Source organism: Lepidochelys kempii, chromosome 11, assembly GCF_965140285.1.
Source record: "Lepidochelys kempii isolate rLepKem1 chromosome 11, rLepKem1.hap1, whole genome shotgun sequence".
Lineage (NCBI taxonomy): Eukaryota > Metazoa > Chordata > Testudines > Cheloniidae > Lepidochelys > Lepidochelys kempii.
The window spans coordinates 26295539-26316475 of NC_136390.1; the positions used below are offsets into that span (position 1 = coordinate 26295539).

The following is a 20937-nucleotide window of genomic DNA, read 5'->3' on the forward strand; positions in this document are numbered from 1 at the left end:
TCCCAGCCAAACCTGTCAAACCTATGAGTACAGGCTTAGAAGATTAGGGGATCAAGCAGCGAGGCCCCACTCTGACCCAGACTAGGTAAGCCTCCATGTGCAGTATGCAGCAGCATTGAGACAGTGTTCCTCCAAGCATGATGACCTCCAGTTCTGGAGCTGAAAGGAGTAGAGCTAAAGACTCTTCTACTCAGGGACATGAGGAAGGTAGGAAACACTCTCAGAAGAACAAGCACAGTGTTCCCCCCTCTTCTTCTTTCCATTCCCAACCTCCCGCTAAGAAACACCTTTTTGGGGGACCTTTGAGAGCTGTGAATCACTCCAGTTACTGCATCCATCTACCCAAGATCCCAGTACCCAAATTGGTGGCTGTCAGGCTCATCTCTCCCCATTCTCTCAAGCCTGGCAGATGAAACACAAATGGGTCCTCAACATAGTTCATACCAACTACACCATAGAGTTCTTCTCCCCTCACCTTCCAAAACCTCTTTCCTCATCCATCTTCAGGGACCACTTTCAAGAGAGAATGCTCATTCAAGAGGTATACTCCCTCTGTCATCAAGAAGCCATAGAGTTGGTACCTCCTCAACACCAGGGAAAGGGTTTTTATTCTAAATATTTCTTTATCCCCAAAAAAGAAGAGAGAATGGAGACCCATCTTAGACGCAGAAAGTTCAATGTGTATCCACAAATTGAGGTTCAGAATGGCTCACCCCAGTATCCCTCACTGAACAATGGCAACTGGTTCACAGCTGTCAATGTGAAAGTTGCCTACATCCACATAGAAGATTCCTGAGGTTCCCTGTAGGTCTGAACCACTGTCAACAGAGGATGCTCCTTTTTGGCCTTGTTACAGTGCCAAGGGTATTTAGAAAGGTGCTATCAGTTATGGCAGCTCATTTCCATTACCAGGAATCATCAGTTTTTCCCTACTTTGATGACTGGTTATTGATGGGGAGATCTCATCAGGAGGTACTGACAACAACCGCATCTCTGCTCAGTCTTCTTCACTTGCTGGGACTCTGCATAAACACAGAAAAGTCTGTCTTAGTACCTGTGCAGACTGTAGAGTTCATTGGGGCAACACTAGACTCTCTAAGTGCCAAAGCATATCTTCCTCAGGGCAGAGTCCAGTCTACAAAGGACCTTGTCAGTCAATACAGTTGAGCTCCCAGATGTCAGTCTGATCATGTCTCGTCCTTCTAGGTCATATGGGTTCCTGTCCTAGGAGACACCCTTTATGAGTCTTCACCTTCATTGTCTACAGGCTTGGTTTCGGTCGTTATACATGCTGAGCAGACACAGTATAGACAAACTAGTCTCACTTCCCCTCAGAGTGCGAGCTTCTCTAGCCTGCAGGATGTGGGTACAGGGAACAAGTGTGTGGGGGAAGAAGTCCTTTCACTACTCCCCACCTGAGGAGACATTGATCATGGATGCCTCTTTACTGGGTTGGGGTGCTCATATAGACAAGCATATAGTGCAGGAAACATGGAGTCCTCGAGTTGTGGGTGAACAAAAACCTCCTAGAACTACAAGATGTTTGTGAGACCTGCAAGTAATTCATATAAATCCTGCATGTTAAAGTGATGTTAGACAACAGTGTTCTACATCAACAAACAAGGAGAAGCAAGGTCGACCCCTTATATATAGGAACTGTCAATCTTTGGAACTGGTATATTCACCACCAAATCTGTATTAGCAGTGCACCTCCCAGAGATATAAAACACACTGGCAAACAGCCTCAGCAGACATTTCTCCAAGGACCACGAATGACAGCTGCATGACTCCATGGTACAGAACATATTTCGGCAGTGCTAGTCTCGGTTTTGTGATCTGCTTGCATCTCAAGAGAAAAGAAAATGCCCAATCTGCTGTTCCAGAGGGCTCAAAGTCAGGACTCCATGGAAGAGACACTTCTAGTTCCTTGATTGGGAAAGCTAACGTACACCTTCCCTCCCATTCCATGTCTAGCTTTCATTCTGAGGAAGATCAAGCAGGATAGAGCAGTGGTCATCCTAATTTCTCCCAGATGGCTCAGAAAATTGTGGTTCCCCAATATTCTTCAGATGTTAGCGTGCCTAACCGTCAGTATTGAATTCTTCCTGGACCTATTGACCCAAGTGAAGTGAAAGGTCAGGATCCGAATATAGCTTCCCTCCATCTGACAGCCAGATATTTCGATACCTTCTCTTATTAAGCTAAATAGATTGAGCTTTTTGAATATCACTATAAAGCCTGTTTTCTATTCCTTTAATCATTCACATGTTTTTTTTCTCCGAACCCTCTCCAATTTATCAACATCCTTCTTGAACTGTGCATGCCAGAACTGAACACAGTGTTCCAGCAACAGCTGCACCAGTGCCAAGCATAGAGGTAAAATAACCTCTTTACTCCTTCTCAGTTCTTCCGTAGTCTTACATCACAGGATCACATTTGCTCTTTTGGCCGCACCACCACACTGAGAGCGAATAATTATCCACCATGACCCCCAAATCTTTTTTCTGAGAATCGCTGCTTCCCAGGACATCCTGTAAATACAGCCTACAGTCTTTGTTCCTAGATGTGTACATTTACCTTTAGCCATGTCAAAATGCATATTGTTTGTTTGCACCCACTTTACCAAACGTTCCAAGAGAATTCTGAATCAACTTGTCCCCTTCATTATATACTACTCTCCCAATTTTTGTGTCATCTGCAAATTTTATTAGTGATGATTACCTGTTTTCTTCCTGGTCATTGATAAAAATGTTAAATAGCATAGGGCTAAGAACCAGTCCCTGTGGGACCCCCTGGGAAACACACCTGCTTGATGACAATTCTCTGTTTACAGTTACATTTTGAGATCTGTCAGTTAGCCAGTTTTTAATCCATTTAATATATACCTTGTTATTTTTATATCATTCTAGTTTTTTAATCAAAATGTCATGTTATACCAAGTGAAATGCCTTACAAAAGTCTAAGTATATTATATCAACACTATCACCTTTATCAGCCAAAACTAGTAATCCCATTAAAAAAACAGGTTAGTTTGACAGAACCTATTTTCCATAAATCCATTAATTACATTATCCTGCTTTAGTTCATTTTTAATAGAGTCCCATATCTGTCTCCATTATCTTGCTAAGGATTGATGTCAGGCTGACAGGCCTATAATTATGTGGGTCATCACATTTAACCCTTTTAAAAATTGGCATAAAATTAGCTTTCTTCCAGTCTTCTGGATCTTCCCCAGTGCACCAAGACTTAATTAAAATCGACATTAACAGTCCAGCAAGCTCCTCAGACAGCTCTTTAGCTCTTGGATGCAAGTTATTTAGACCTGCCAATTTTCAGCTGTCTGATTTCAGTAACTTCTGTTTAACATCCTGCAGAGATACTAGTGAAATGGACAGAGTGTTATCACCATATGATGAGACTATGTCATCTATTTTCCCCCCAAATACAGAACAGAAATATTGATTGAATATTTTTGCCTTTTCTAAATTGTTATTGATAATTGTACCATTTTCATCTAGTAATGGACCAATACTATTGTCAGGATTCTTTTTGTTCCTAATATATTTTAAAAATTCCTTCTTTTTGTCCTTAACCCTGCTAGCCATACACTTCTCTTTGTGTTCCTTTGCTTCCCCTATCCCTTTTCTACAATTCCTAACTTCTGATTTATATTCATTACTTCCCCTTCCTTCTATTTGTAATATATTATTTTTTTAATAGCTGCCTTCACTTCTGCTCTAAACCAGGTCAGTTTTTTAAACAGCACAGCCTTCTTCCTCAATTGTGGGATTATGTTTTTTGGATATTTAGTAAGGTGTTCTTAAATTCTTCCCAATTATCATTCACATTTTCTAATTAAATTAAATTAAATTCTCCCTCTCAGCTGATTTGGCTCCTAATTGTTTTCAGCTTTCTGAAATTGTCCCTATTAAAGCACCAAGTATATATTACTGGTCTGGACATTATTCTGCTTGTATATCATAAATCTGAATAAGTCATGATCACTTCTGCCTAAACGACCATTAATTTTTAGTTCAGTGATCAGTTCCTCTTTATCTGGTTAGAACAAGGTCTAATAAAGAATTCCCCTATGTGGGTACAACACTTTTTGTGTTAGGAAATTGTCTTCTATAATATTGAAAATTGCAAGGATGTTTTAGTACTGGTAGCCTGAAACCTCCAGTGTATGTCACTCAAATTGATGTCCCCCATGATCACGCAGGGTCGTTCCCCCCTTCCCCCCCCCCCCCAATACTATAGATAGGTGTTTTAGGATGCAGTCATCCTGTTCCTTTATGTGATTTGGAGGTCTGTAGCAAGCACCAACTAATAGCCCATCTTGTGCTTTATCTTTTAGGACACTGATCCAAAAGCATTCAAGATCATGTTCTTCTGAGTTATTACTGACTCGGAAACAGTGGCACTCTCTCTTGCCTTTTGCCCACTCAGTCCTTCCTAAATGCTTCCTCTAAACACACATACAAATTCTGAAGTCGCCATCATTAACAATATCAAAATTAAATGAACTCCCATCCGTAACTCTTTCCCAGAATCTCTACTCTTCCCATAGTCATACTCCCTTCTCAATGAAATGCCTGAGTGAATAAATGAGCTCTGCAGTAAGCCTTGAAGATCAACAGATGTGAGCTCTGAACAGGAGAGGGTGCAAATTCCAGAGTTAAGAACTTTCCATCAAGAACACCCTGCCTTCTTTTCCTAGAGGTACAAATGTAGGAACTGGTAGCAAAAGAGTGATCTGAGCTGCCAAAGTAATACAGATAGAGGTAGGGAGGAATCTCCCTGTAATGAGGACTCAAAATGGTACAAGGCTGTGTAAACACAAATCAACATCTTCAATTGCACCTGGAAGCAGATAGAAAGCCAGTTCTACTTATGGAGAACAGATGTTTTACACTCACACACATATTCCCTACTGTTGTCACCTCTAAGTAAGCAGGCAGAGAAATGGTTGCTATTTGTTGAGCTAAATGAAATTGAAAATATACTGATGGCTACTGATGACACTTGATGATCCCTGTATTGTGAACTTCCTTGATGAAGAAAGGAGTACTGGTATTCTCTCCCAGTGATTCCAACTGCATTACTACCATCATCTCTATCTTGTGTATTAAGCTTCAACAGACTTGCTCTCATCCAGTACACAGTCTTCCCCCAGGCATTGAGAAATCAAAGAGAATATATGTAGCTACAGCTAGAGAGAGAGAGTGAGAGCACATGCAAGATTAAGATAACAAGTCTAATTCACAGTTGCTTGAACCTCTTCCACCATGTCCAGAATCTTGGTGAGCAAAACAGACTGAAACATCACTGATAATATAGTGTATTTGTCTCCTATCAGCATAGACCCACTACCAGACCGGTAGCCAGTCCAATCAGAATACAATTTATCTTATCCTTGAACAAAATTGAAAATTTTGTAGTGTTATGCCTTTGTTCTGTTCCATAGTTCCATAATCACTAGGGTTTTTTGTAGCAGAAACTGATGAATTAAAAATGATTATTTTGGAAGTCTACAGATTCATTACATTTTATGAGAGTAAATAATTTAGTCAAGCAATAATCATTATTTTAAAAATGTTTCCACATTATAGCCATGTATCTTGCATACTGGCCTGACAGCCATGATTCCTGATCTCTTAAAAATGTTGATGTTAAAAGGCTTTTAGCACAGCAGATTGGTTTTATTTATAATTTTAATCTGATTTTAATTATTGTATGTTTTTAGTTTTTTAATCTGGATTTTTTTGTTTTTGTTTTGTTTTGTTTTGTTTTTGGAAACACCGAGGATATTTTGTTGATAGATGGTGTTATACATTTAAGTGATTTATTTTTATCATTTTATTTTAAAAAAATCCATCATTCCTTGACTCTAGCGAATAAACTTAATTTCTTCTACAATTCTTTTAATCAGCCTCTGATATAGTAGTTAACTAAGACAATGATGTCTCTTTCTCTAAGAAAAAAACTTTTTTTACATTAATATATATTGTCCAAGTCATAAAATCATAGAAATTAGCTGCTGAAAGTGAATAAATCATCTAGTCTGTCCCAAGGTGGCAATGCAAAATTCAATGTTATTTGTTTGTTTAACATTTCCAAAGATAACGTCCAGTCTTTTAAGCGGAGGTAGACTGAAAGAAATACAATGAATGCCGGTTGGTAGCTAGCAGGCAAGGATATATAGTTACCTATTAAACATCTTCCTATGCTAATCTGCCTTCTAGTCAGAAAACATGTTATTACCTCTCCAGGAAGCTCAATAGTTAATGAGTGGTATTCTGGGTAGAAACAGATGCATGTCTAGGAGTCAAGCTATCGATGAGAGACTGCCTTTGAGGGAGTCTGAAACACTTATTTATCTTTGAAATACCTCCATATGCTGATCTACCTTCTAGGCAGAGAAAACCATTATCTGCTGCAGCTTTGGTCAAATACTGCTTTCCAAGCCAGCTTGAAAGAACATATTATTGGGAAACCTGAGATCTACCATATAGGTAGATTTCCTATTATGAATGCAAGATTGTCAGTGAAAACAAATTCTCGTGCTTTTGACACTTTTTTTTTAAATTATTGCTCTATCAGTTTAATTAAATGCCAAATGATTTAGCTGGCATTCACTGTAAAACCATTAGTCCTATTAAGACATTAATTTAAAGGCTCACAAGGTCTATTTCCCACTTTAGCAGAAGGTGATTGAGAAAGTGATCACAGAGCAACGCCAGAGGTACCTGAACCATCAGAATGTTCCTTTCTCTAAAATGAACAACATGGTCTTGTTTCTTTAACCCTCAGTCTTCCTTCCCCCGTTCTCTCCATGCTTGTTTATTGTAAATATTCATTGCATCATGTCATAGAATCATAGAATATCAGGGTTGGAATGGACCTCAGGAGGTCATCTAGTACAACTCCCTGCTCAAAGCAGGACCAATCCCCAACTAAATCCCAGCCAGGGCGTTGTCAAGCCTGACCTTAAAAACCTAAAAGGAAGGAGATTCCACCACCTCCCTATGTAATGCATTCCAGTGCTTCACCACCCTTCTAGTGAAAAAGTTTTTCCTAATAAGCAACCTAAACCTCCCCCACTGCAACTTGAGACCATTACTCCTTGTTCTGTCATCTGCTACCACTGAGAGCAGTCTAGATCCATCCTCTTTGGAACCCTCTTTCAGGTCATTGAAAGCAGTTATCAAATCCCCCCTCATTCTTCTCTTTTGCAGACTAAATAATCCCAGTTCCCTCAGCCTCTCCTTATAAATCATGTGCTCCAGCCCCCTAATCATTTTTGTTGCCCTCCGCTGAACTCTTTCCAATTTTTCGACGTCCTTCTTGTAGCGTGGGGCCCAAAACTGGACACAGTACTCCAGATGAGGCCTCACCAATGTCAAATAGAGGGGAACGATCACATCCCTCGATCTGCTGGCAATGCCCCTACTTATAGAGCCCAAAATGCCATTAGCCTTCTTGGCAACAAGGGCACACTGTTGACTCATAACCAGCTTCTCGTCCACTGTAACCACTAGGTCCTTTTCTGCAGAACTGCTGCCTAGCCATTCGGTCCCTAGTCTGTAGCGGTGCATGGGATTCTTCCGTCCTAAGTGCAGGACTCTGCACTTGTCCTTGTTGAACCTCATCAGATTTCTTTTGGCCCAGTCCTCTAATTTGTCTAGGGCCCTCTGTATCTGATCCCTCCCCTCCAGCATATCTACCACTCGTCCCAGTTTAGTGTCATCTGCAAACTTGCTGAGGGTACAATCCACACCATCCTCCAGATCATTAATGAAGATATTGAACAAAACTGGCCCCAGGACCGACCCTTGGGGCACTCCGCTTGATACTGGCTGCCAACTGGACATGAAGCCATTGATCAGTACCCGTTGAGCCTGATGATCTCTGTCCACTTTGTAGTCCATTCATCCAGCCCATACTTCTTTAACTTGCTGGCAAGAATACTGTAGGAGATCGTATCAAAAGATTTGCTGAAGTCAAGGAATAACACGTCCACTGCTTTCCCCTCATCCACAGAGCCAGTTATCTCATCATAGAAGGCAATTAGATTAGTCAAGCATGACTTGCCCTTGGTGAATCTATGCTGATTGTTCCTGATCACTTTCCTCTCCTCTAACTACTTCAGAATTGATTCCTTGAAGACCTGCTCCATGATTTTTCCATAGACTGAGGTGAGGCTGACTGGCCTGTAGTTCCCAGGATCCTTCCTCCTTCCTGTAGTTCCTCCTCCTTCCCTTTTTTAAAGATGGGCACTACATTACCCTTTTTCCAGTCGTCTGGGACCTCCCCTGATCGCAGTGAGTTTTCAAAGATAATGGCCAATGGCTCTGCAATCCCATCCACCAACTCCTTTAGCGCTTTCAGATGCAGCGCATCCGGCCCCGTGGACTTGTGCTCGTCCAGCTTTTCTAAATAGTCCTGAACCACTTCTTTCTCCACAGAGGGTCGGTCACCTCCTCCCCATGCTGTGCTGCCCAGTGCAGTAGTCTGGAAGCTGACCTTGTTCGTGAAGACAGAGGCAAAAAAAGCACTGAGTACATTAGCTTTTTCCACATCCTCTGTCACTAGGTTGCCTCCCTCATTCAGTAAGGGGCCCACACTTTCCTTGACTTTCTTCTTGTTGCTAACATACCTGAAGAAACCCTTCTTGTTACTCTTAACATCTCTTGCTAGCTGCAACTCCAGGTGTGATTTGGCCTTCCTGATTTCACTCCTGCATGCCGGAGCAATATTTTTATACTCCTCCCTGGTCATTTGTCCAATCTTCCACTTCTTGTAAGCTGCTTTTTTGTGTTTAAGATCAGCAAGGATTTCACTGTTAAGCCAAGCTGGTCGCCTGCTGTATTTACTATTCTTTTTACACATCGGGATGGTTTGTTCCTGTAACCTCAATAAGGATTATTTAAAATACAGCCAGCTCTCCTGGACTCCTTTCCCCCTCATGTTATTCTCCCAGGGGATCCTGCCCATGAGTTCCCTGAGGAAGTCAGTCTGCTTTTCTGACGTCCAGGGTCTGTATTCTGCTGCTCTCCTGTCTTCCCTGTGTCAGGATCCTAAACTCGACCATCTCATGATCACTGCCTCCCAGGTTCCCATCCACTTTTGCTTCCCCTACTAATTCTTCCTGTTTTGTGAGCAGCAGGTCAAGAAGAGCTCTGCCCCTAGTTGGTTCCTCCACTACTTTCACCAGGAAATTGTCCCCTACACTTTCCAAAAACTTCCTGGATTGTCTTTGCACTGCTGTATTGCTCTCCCAACAGATATCAGGGTGATTGAAGTCTCCCATGAGAACCAAAGCCTGCGATCTAATAACTTCCATTAGTTGCCGGATGAAAGCCTCATCCACCTCATCCCCCTGGTCCGGTGGTCTATAGCAGACTCCCACCACGACATCACCCTTGTTGTTCACACTTCTAAACTTAATCCAGAGACTTTCAGTTTATTTTTCTGCAGTTTCATACCGGAGCTCTGAGCAGTCATACTGCTCTCTTACAATGCAACTCCCCCACCTTTTCTGCCCTGTCTGTCCTTCCTGAACAGTTTATATCCATCCATGACATGTGAGTTATTCCACCAAGTCTCTGTTATTCCAGTCACATCATAATTCCTTGACTGTGCCAGGACTTCCAGTTCTCCCTGCTTGTTTCCCAGGCTTCTTGCATAGGCACTTAAGATAACTCGCTGATCGTCCTGCTTTCTCAGTATGAGGCAGGAGCACTCCCCTCTTGCGCTCTCCTGTTCGTGCTTCCTCCCGGTATCCCACTTACCTCAGAGCTTTGGTCTCCTTCCCTCGGTGAACCTAGTTTAAAGCCCTCCTCACAAGGTTAGCCAGCCTGCTTGCAAAGATGCTCTTCCCTCTCTTTGTTAGGTGGAGCCCGTCTCTGCCTGGCACTCCTCCTTCTTGGAACACCATCCCATGGTCAAAGAACCCAAAGCCTTCTCTCAGACACCACCTGCATAGCCATTCGTTGACTTCCACGATTTGACGGTCTCTACACAGGCCTTTTTCTTCCACAAGGAGGATGGACGAGAGCACCACTTGCACTTCAGACTCCTTTATCCTTCTTTCCAGAGCCACATAGTCTGCAGTGATCTGCTCAAGGCCATTCTTGGCAGTATCATTGGTGCCCACGTGGAGAAGCAGGAAGGGGTAGCGATCCGAGGTGGAGAAGCAGGAAGGGGTAGCGATTGATGAGTCTCTGCAGTCTGTCCATCACATCGTGAATCCTAGCTCCTGGCAAGCAGCAGACTTCTCAGTTTTCCCGGTCGGGGTGGCAGATAGATGACTCAGTCCCCCTGAGGAGGGAGTCCCCGACAACCACCACCCGCCTCCTTGTCTTGGGAGCGGTGGTCGTGGAACCCCCATCCCTAGGACAGTGCATCTCATGCCTTCCAATCAGCGGAGTCTCTTTCTGCTCTCTTGCCTCAGATGTATCATCTAGTCCACTCTCTGCATTAGTACCTGTGGAGAGAACATGAAAACGGTTGCTTACCTGTATTTGCATTGCTAGTACATGGATGCTCCCCTTTCTTCTTCTGGAGTTAACATGCTGCCAAATTTCTTCACCGTCCTTCTGTCCTCACTGCGCAGCCTGCTCTGAATCTTCAGAATTTTGTGTCCATAGAAGCATATCCTGACGTCTGTCCAGGAAATCTTCAGTTTCTCTTATGCACCTCAGGGTCGATACTTGTTTCTCCAGACCTTGAACCTTCTCTTCCAATATGGAGACCAGCTTGCACTTTGTACAGACAAAGTCACTTCTGTCCTGTGAAAGAAAGACAAACATGGCACATCCTGTGCAGGTAACAACAGCTGAATGCTCACCATCCATATTACCTTCCTTCTAAGAGCTTCCTCAGGTGTTGTAGTAACTACTCAGAGAAGCCTGCAAGATGAAAGCCTCAGTGGGCTCTCCGCAGGTGAACTCCCTGTGTTTACTGCTCAGCTGGTTCGCAGCTGACTGGCTTTTTATAACAGTCAGGCCCACTCAAGGCTTACCTGGAACAAAGCACTCCCAGTTCAGACATGTCTAAGGGCTTGTTTAGAAATAGATTTTACACCAGTTTAAGTTAAACTTGTTTTTTAAAAAAGGAGTACTAGTGGCACCTTAGAGACTAACTGATTTATTTGAGCATAAGCTTTCGTGAGCTACAGCAAGTGAGCTGTAGCTCACGAAAGCTTATGCTCAAATAAATTGGTTAGTCTCTAAGGTGCCACTAGTACTCCTTTTCTTTTTGCGAATACAGACTAACACAGCTGCTACTCTGAAACTTGTTTTTTAAAGCAAGTTAGTTAAACCAATTTAAATCCCTGATTTAGTAGTTCGGTTTAAAAGTGGCTTAGGTCAATTTAGTTTAAATCTGTTCCTAATCAATGTAAGACAAGTTTATATTAGTTTAAGAATCTCCACATAGCTTTTTGCACTGGTTTAACCAAATCAATTTTTAAATCAAACATTTAGTTAACTGGTGCAATTTTGCATGTAGATAAGTCTTAATGAGTCTTTCAGGCAGGAGTCATGTCTTTCTGTCTGTTCTGTAAAGTGCCCAGCATGCTTTTGCATACTGCAGAATAATAAAAATGGATGGAATGTGGGAATTTTTATGCATTCCTTTTGGTCCAAGCCTGGGTATAGTACAGACAAGATGTTAGTATGTGTCATGGAATATTTTCTTTAGGTAATGGATGAGACACAGCTCTCACTGCTCTTTATATGGGATCTAGCAATTGCTTTTGATAGTTACTGAATTCAATATGTGGACTAGCTGGGGTGAATGGAATTACTGTAGAATGGTTTTTTTTCTTTTTTTTCATGCTGCTGTCAGGACAGTATTCCTTTTGAACCCTTGTCTGTCTTCAGTTGGGGTGGGGCTTCCAGTCATGGCCCAGGTAGCATAATTATCTTTCTTAAAGCAAAAAAAAAAAGTGATTTTTTAAAAAATGCTGAAATGTAAAAGGGGATTGTTCCATGGATTATGGGCTTGGTCGTGCACTGCTGAAATGAAGAAGGATCATCCCAATGCTTAGGGTACTAGCCAGGGCCTCCAGCTGCATGGGTGCAGTTCCCTGCTCAGCCACAGACTCCCTGTGTGACGTGGAGCAAATCAGTGAGGTCTCTTTGCCCAAGTTCTCCATCTGTAAAATGTGGAAATAATAGCACGTCCCTATCTCATGGGGCTGTTGTGAAGATAAATACATTCAAGACTGTGAGGTGCTCAGATACTATAGTAATGGGGCCATGTAAGTACCAGAGACAGATAAACATTAGATCAAGTGGGCTATCAGTCTGCTACCTTTCAAATTCACTTTATTTTTTTTTCCAGCTACGAATGCCAAGTGCCGGGTCTAAATTTCAATTTTAATTTATTCCACTGGATACTAAAAATAAAGCCCAGCTGAACATATATGCCTAGGAGCTTAAAAAGTTGTCAACAAATTATGTCTGGTGCAATGCGGGAATGACCTTAATAATGTGTTTGAAATACTGTTTAATAAGTCGGCACTTCTGGGAGTGCCAGGCACAAAAATATGACCCAGAATGCTGCGTGTGGTATTTAAAATGGAAAACTACTTTTAATAAATGTAATGCACATAAACTGAATCCGTGAGTGTAATATTTGGAAGTGAACTGAGCAGCACAGTGATTTGGCTAAAAACAGTGGGCGGCAGTGTGTGTGACTGCCACGATTCAGAGAAACAATGGGACTTCTCTCCTATGACTAACTAAAGAGACACATTCACAATTGAGCTCCATGTATTTGGGGAAAATGAAAACCTTGCAAAACAGTGTCATTCTCCAGGTGGATGTCAACCTGTATTATTTTTCAACAGCCCTCTTGTGAAGTACTAATGTAGCCTCCAGCTACAGAGTAAATGTGATATGGGAGGCAGATAAAGGCAGGCCAGCATTAAGGGTTAGTCAGTTCTCTGTCATTCTTTGAAGTAGCCCAAAATAACTGAATCTTCAGGGAATGACAGTTCTTTGGCATGCATAATGACTGCTCAGGGTCAAGTTCATGAAAGAGACGCTGTTCTGTAATACCTGTTGCTCTCTTAACAAAAAACAAACTTTAACGCTGACAGCTAAGTCAAATAGCACAACATGCCACATTTTGCATTTAAACACAGAAAATCAATCTAGTGATGATATCATGTGCTTTTGCATTCTGTTTATAGATATCTTTTCTCTTGTGGAGATTATAATTCCTGTTTAATTTATAAAAATCTTCTCTTTAAAAATAAAATAAATAAAACAAAGGGGTAGCACAAGCCTTTATTTTAAAGGACAACACATATATGGGCCATAACTTACTCTTATTATTTGCACAAATGGTTCCTTGGCTGTCAATGGGAGATCTATATGCTGAATGAAGTTAGTAGAATATGGGTTATTTATGTATGTATTTTGATTATCTACAGTCTTTGAAAACGGGGTATTTCCATTGAAAACAAATATTAACAGAATTTTTTTTTTCATTCTAGAAGCGGAAAGCTAAATAACCATTTAGAAGCTGCTATACATGAGGCCATGAGTGAGCTGGACAAAATGTCTGGGAATGTAAGTCTCTTTGCTTTCTAGTTACATAGGTTTTTTTCATTTTTGTGGCGTTTTCAAGCTGTCGCAGTTTTTGTAATTATTATGATTTAACAACTTAAAAGTTGAAAAAGATTTATAATTTCAGTTAGATTGTAACTACTCTGCATTATTGCTCTCCACCCACTGTAATTATTGGACAAATCTTTCATGTGTGAGGCCGACCAATATTTTGAACAGATCCTCAACTCCCACTAACATGCCTGGAGTTTTGCCTGAATAAGGAGTGCAAGAACTAGACCCAATTGTTTTCAAAGTTTGTATATCAAGATGTTGAAACGACATTAAAAAAATCTTTTGACTGTAACACTCCAGTGAATAATCTTAATCTAACATGAAATGAAAAATATCATAGGAAGTAAATTAAGATGAACAAACTTAACATCAGAACCTGACTGTGCTTGTTTTATTTTTTGTTTCCACTTTTATTTTGTGGCATACAGACAAAAGAAATCTCTGATAATGTAATACACTTTTAAAATACATTTGGAGATTTTTTTTGTACTCTTATTATAACAGAAGTCCATGCAGATGATTAAAAATTAAGTACAATACATTAAAATACTCAAAACTTCTAATTAATATTTTAGTAAGTATTAATGGTTTAGCTTTTAAAATAAAATTGATTTTTTTTCCTGATATTCTAAACCTTAACCCTGAAAAGACTTATGCACATGCTTAATTTTACACAATCAATAAGACTTAAATGGATCTCTTTATGGTGCATAAAATTATGCATATGCAGAAATCTTTTCAGGATTGGCACTTGAGACTTGGTTTTAGTACCATCTGGAAATAATATTAGTGATACTGTCTCTATCTCTTGCTGTCTGTTTTGAATTGTTGATAAAGCTGAACCTTTTGGTTGTTAGTTTTACTAATACAGAATTATGGGTTTTCATCTAACTCAATGGCAATTTTGCAACTGACTGCAGGGGAGGTAAGATCTGATCATAGGTCTCTATAAGACCATCTATCCTACAAATATAACCAAAGCAGGGGATCTGGGTACTCTAACCCTATTACATCACAGTTAAAAATGTTTCCCTGGGCAGTTTCTATTGTACCCATGTCATATAGCTTTCATCCAGTTATGCAACCCAAATGAAACAGATACATGCTACAACTCTTAACTACGATGCAAGCTGGGTCAGGGAGAAACTGTGCTGTAATCAGGTTCCCTGACCAGGTTGTTTTTGTTGTGTTGACAAGCCTGATGTAACAAATTTTGTATCCTAAAATAATCTCTCGTGAGCTACTTTGTCACAAATCCTTAATCAAGATGAGGTTTATTTTCATAAATAGTATGATGATTGGGAATAATAGGGTCAGAAAATCATAGGTCACCAAATGTACTTCTTACACATTTTGAAATAAGCTTTTTTTAATTATCACTGTTCAGGCAGGACTAGTAAATTTTAAATGTAACACATGTACGGTACAATTGACATAGAGCATAACTGATGCTAGCAATAACATCTTTTGACTATATGATAAAATTATTCAAGACAGCTAGAATTTAAGAGATATGATCATGACAAAGAAATTTTTTCATATTGTTCAAGGATTTGTATTTTTTGATTAACTGTTATTTGTAATCTACAGATTGCTTTTTTCCAGAATACACAGCCTCACTTCTACCAACAGATGGTGGTGGTATTCCATATAAAACCGCAGAACATTGTTCTGCATTCCATTTCTCATAGCTGTGTTATAAATGTGTTTAATAGTTTTACATGATCATGATCTTTTCTCCCAGCTTTGAACTGGGAACTAATAATAGACATTGAATGGAAAATAATTGATTTAAAACATTTTCACATGCTAATTAATCTACTGTTCAACTTGAAGTTGATGATGATGGATGAAAACAGTTTGCTCAAAATAGTTTATCCCTTAAATTCATGTCTCTGGTAGTGCTGTAAGTCTGTCTCTGTTTCCACATTCTGTTTCCCAGTATATCCCTCTTTCTTTCTACTGTTATCCCAGTTTTGTAAACAGTTTCCCCTGGAGCCTAACATTATTACTGCTTTGTGCTTCAGTTCCTTGTATACTATATAGTAATGTGTAAGTGGTATCTGTCTCCTGAGACTTGAGGTATCCACACTGTGACACCTATGTTCAACCCCCTTCAGCCCAGAGCTTGATGTTCTTGAGTTTACTTCTAATTCTGCTTTTAATGTGGAAAATTAAAAGCTGTATCACCAGGGAAGCATAACTTTTCAAACAATACTGTAATTGATTGATCACTAACAGGTTGCTTTATTTAATTTTCTATGCTAACCTTTTCATATACTTATTTTCTAGGTACACCAAATCCCACAGGGAGACAGACAGGTGAAACCTCCAAAACCGAAGAGGAGGAAGATCTCTAGATAACATTGAATGTCTTTGTTACTGGTCCAGTACTTATCAAATTGAACATGCACATAAATCAGTATATAGGTATTGATATAGATATTATATCAATATTTATATCAAGGACAGATAGATACCATCAAAGGGTGCTAAGCGAAATAGGGGTACAATATTTTTGTTGATCATGTGGGATAGTTAATGCTGGATAAACCAATCAGATTCCTTGAAAGATTACAGTAAAAATGTCAGATGATTACTGAATTTTTTCTATAATACTAAAATTGTGATTATAAAAATAGTCCAAATGTTTCTGATAAATTTTCATTGTGTATATAGATAATACAGAATTTCATGGTGATATCTGAAATGTAAATATTGTACAATATTGTCATGTACAAGCGTACCTAATGCACACTTTATCTTTTATTGTACAAAAAAATAGTGTACAAAATTCTTTGGTTTCTATTGAGTACACATACAAGAGACTACCAGTGTAAAGTGATAAATAAAAATACAGCCTAAATGCTTTTATATGATAATGTAAAAGATGCTGTTTTTGTATTTAACAGCAGAGAAAAGGCATGATTATGTAATACCTTAATTATGACATACACTTCACACCACTGAGTGTTCATTTATATTGTCTGTTTGGAATGAACCTTGCCTGGAAGTACTGTACTCCATTTCAGGTCTCTGTAGGAGAGTGCAACCTTGCAGATTCCTAAAGGGATGTGGGATCACAGGTCTAATTAAGAATTCAAAAGCTGCAACCACTGGTTGCATTTTATTTACTTAAGTTTTAAAGTAGAATGCTGTAGATTTTTTTATTAAAGTAAAAAGAAAGCTTAGATGGAATATTTTAGTCAGCCATTTCTGTAGTTGAAGTTTCATAGCCACCTTCTAAACTAAGCAATTTATACCACCATTGACTTTGAACTCCCCCCAAACCCTATATTTGTTAACCGAGGTTATTTAGCCTGATTAAACATTCTGTTTACATATATGAGGGAATGGCCCTATTTGAAAATATGAATATTAATGTTAATTACAATTTGATTTTGCAATGGAATAAAAGGGCATGTTCCACAGCGTTCCTAAAAAATAATTCTAGTATCCCTCATACAGTATTATTAAATTAGAAGTTAAAGGTGGCTTACAACACTATTAGCAACAGTAATTTTATCAGTATTATGTAACATATCAGATTTATTTTATTTAAAAAGAATTATTTATACCCTTAACAGATTCTTATATATATTAATGTGGCTGAAATGTGCAGGTTAAATCTATTAACGAAATTATTTATGTTATATTAAGTGAATAATGTGAAACATATGTAGAAAGGAAGTAATACACTACAGATAAACAAGCCTAAAGCTGTGAGCCATTGTAAAAATAACAAAAAGTTAATAAGTGTAGCACATTGTCATCATTTTTTTCAATTTTTTCACATTGTGGTGGTGGTACACCCCCCTTCCCAAAGTAAATTCTCATTTTGCCCTGCCTTGTTCCAAGACGGAGTCCTTAAGATGGACCTCTTCATCTGGGAACCACCACCTCTTTAACCTGGAATTCCATTTTCCCTGGAATGGCATCCTATAGTTAAGACTGTTAGAAATCAGCATCCTCTGAGGCTGATGACCTTGCCACTCTACTGATAACCACCAGTTGGCACTTGTACAGTGAGTAACTATTCCTCTCCCCATTGACTTTCCCCAGAACTCAAACTCAATTATCTGTGTGACATGACTGAGATCCACTGGCCCAGAGAATAAAGAGACCTGAGGACATTTCCAAACTCAGCTTTCTTGTGCCACAGCACATAGCACTACCCCTGGGCTAACCTACTTTTTCATGTCTCATACAGACAGCTCTTATTTCTTTTTCCCCCACCCCAACCTGATGGAATGCAATTAGCTACACTAAGCTACAGTGGCCTGGAGGCAGGAACCCTTCCTTCTACTGGGTAGGTTCATTTGTCTTTTGTGTAATGGCAGGACAGACTGCCATGGTCCTACATGCAAACTCATGTGAAGTGATCTTTTGTGTAGTTTAGTTAACACTTTTTTGTTACAAGTTGATGTGTTTGTTATGTTTAAAGAGTTAATGTTGTCCATTTTTCGTATCAGCCTGCTTTTCTGCTGTTTTGTCTACACAATGTTTTTATTCATAAATATGTGTGTGTGTGTGTGTGTGTGTGTGTGTGTGTGCGCGTGCATTTGTTTATATTTAGTTTGTTTTTTTTACCTTTTGCTTTTCTGTCCTAACACTGAGTTTGTATTGACCAACCCTTCTTTTGGCATTTTAACTAATTAGGTTTGTACTTTCTCACCAATGTATACTTTACATTAGTAGACTATGTAAAGTATTTTTGTGCACTTGATTTCATTGGTTAATAATGGCATTGATGTGGGTGCTAGGAATAGTTTGTTTCAGTCCATACAGATTTTTTTTCTCTTTTAGAGTTTTTATGGTTTCATGTAAGCAGTTAATGTAAATATTGTGAGCATTACAGGTCATGCAGTGTTGTAACATTTTAAAAAATGTTGCACCTACTTTACAATTAAAAAACTGGTCACTCATACTTGAATTTTGCCCATAGAGCCATTTCTTTCTCTTTGCATTAAAGCATAATATAGTTTTTTGATGGAGGCCAAGACCTTCTTTCTACATTATTATTTTTTGTTTAACAAATCTATATTTTTTCTAATAGAAGACTTAAAATGAAAAATTTTAAAAATACTTTTTGCCTAGTTTCTAATTTAAGAGAGTACTCCTATATTTAGAGGGTGACAAAATACCCCATTTTGGAAAGTGGAATAATATTTTAATTGTCATTAATTTGGCACTGTCACATTACCCTGTGAACCTTAAGTGACTGATGAAAGTGATCCCACAAGAGGAATTAGTTTTTAATCAGCTTAATTATTTAAAATTTGTATGGTGTTTTGAGGATACAAAGTATCCTCATTATTATTTATTTATTTATTTATTTATTTATTATGCTTTATTTATCAAGTGGGTTGTAGTATGTTGAGTCATTCCAAATGAGATAAAAATCAAAAGTATTATTCCTCTTTCTATCATGGTGCATTTTTAAACACCATTTAAGAAAAAATATTTCCATTCATTTCAATGGACTTCCTTTGTATTCCTGCTTCCGACAAAAAAAATTGCTGGAATCAGCTATGAAAATAGCTTTCCCATAGCCCAACAAACAAACAACACATTTTGGATGTGCGAGGTCTGTTATACTCAGTCTAAGATTTAAAGTGCTGCTCTTTTTTAAAAAAAAAAAAAATTCAAATGTTAAGTTATTTACTAAGTCAGTTTTGCAGAAGGTTTAGAAGTAATGCACTACCATCTGAGTCCTGGAGTTTGATGAAATAGAGGGCTTGTGGTGGACTGAATTACCTTAGAAATACTACCTTTCTTAGTTACAGTTTGTATTTTGCTATGTAGGGTTGTAATGTGAGAATTCCAGCAGAGCACTAGCATAAAAATGCTTTTCTATTTAAAAAAAAATCCATTCTAGTCTTACTAAGAATTAGAAAAAAATTAATATCAGTTTTGTAATTTTTGATAAAGTTGTCGATATGATTAAATCACCAAAAAAAGTTACTGTGATGTTCTCTTCGGGGCAGGGACCATGTCTTCCTTTATGTTTATAAAATTCCTAGCACAGTGGGACCCTGATCTTGAATGGGGTCACTGGCTGCTACCATAGTATTAAATATTAGATAATGATGTTACAGTTAAGTAAAATACACAAAACACAAAAAACACAAGAGAATTCACAAATAAGAGTGAAAATCGGATTAGTTATCCTTAGTTTATCTGTTGTACTCAGCTATTACCACACAGATGTAAAATCATCCAGGTAAGTTTAGAAAATAGATGCCTGATCAGCTGTTGATTCTTTTACCCACAAAAAACAGAATATTCTGTCATAAGTCAAAACATAACTGCTGCTTTAACAGAGTTTTTGGTTATTTCCCTTTGCTGTGTTTTTAACAGTACTAACTGAAATCTTCAATTCACATTTCAAAATTCCCTCAGTAAGTATCTTTAACCAATAGGCATTAGCATCTGATGTTGTGTACTGGTAAAACACATATAATAGACACACTGTCAGATTCAGTGCAAATACAGTTCAACTCAGTGGGGTTATTTACACATGTCAGAAACAGACATGAGCAGACCTTGTATGAAGAGTTCTCCAAAAGGATCTCATAATGGAATTTGTCACTGATCATCCAGGGTTTGCCTACACATACCACACAAACCATGGGGGCCCCTCTGCCAATCCTAGAAAATTTCTAGCTCTCTGTGGGAAGCAGCTCCCCCAACTGCTGGATCTGGACACCCCACCCCTCCCATTCCCTGCCAGCATAGTACTGTACTATCAAGGTCTCCCCCTGGCCTCAGGGGCAGGGTTTCTCTGTGGAAAAGATAAACAAAAAAAAATTTATGACAGCCCTCAGCTATAGAGGCTAGCTCCTTTGTTACTTAAATATCCATCAGTCCTGTACTGAAAGGTTGGGTTTATTCAAAAGAGATTATGGGAACTTTGATTGCCCCTAAAGGGTATTGCCCTAATAAACCTTGCCCAGTTACAAGTGCAACAGAAGTTCTGCCTTTGTGGTTTAAAGGCAAAGAGCCTGATTCTCAATGACCTGCACTTTGGGCAGTCATTTACACAAGTGTGCAAGGTAGTGTAAACCACTACCCAGTCAGAATGGTAGGTTATTGCACTTGCATTCCACTGGTGTAAATGAGTATACAAGAAGCAGGGCAATGGAGAATCAGGCCCAGCCTCTTTGCTTGTCTCTCTCTTCACCAGGTTTTACTTTATTAGTTCATTTTGAGCAATGAGAACAAAAAAAAAAAGTGGAAATGTTTGTGGTTTGGTTTTGGTTATTTCCCCTGAGATCACAGCCCGGAGAGGTTTTTCTCC

At 39.0% G+C, this 20937-nt stretch overlaps 2 protein-coding genes across 9 annotated transcripts in view; both read left to right on the forward strand.

Moving 5' to 3' along the window:
- The window catches only part of MBD5 (methyl-CpG binding domain protein 5), a 268857-nt gene extending 248953 nt beyond the window's left edge, over positions 1-19904 (forward strand). For 6 of the 8 annotated variants that reach the window (XM_078847925.1, XM_073305421.2, XM_073305418.2 and 3 more), the window contains 2 exons: positions 13511-13586; positions 15930-19901. In XM_078847925.1, the coding sequence (XP_078704051.1) occupies positions 13511-13586; positions 15930-16001 (148 nt within the window). In that variant the 3' untranslated portion in view covers positions 16002-19901. Of the gene's footprint in view, positions 1-13510; positions 13587-15929 lie in introns of all 8 variants that reach the window. The other 2 variants (XM_078847926.1, XM_073305424.2) reach the window with 2 other exon arrangements.
- Positions 4794-20937, forward strand: part of EPC2 (enhancer of polycomb 2) — a 159804-nt gene continuing 143660 nt past the window's right edge. The window contains exon 1 of the mRNA XM_073305427.1: positions 4794-4797. The gene's annotated coding sequence lies outside the window, so the exon portion shown is untranslated. The remainder of the gene's footprint in view (positions 4798-20937) is intronic.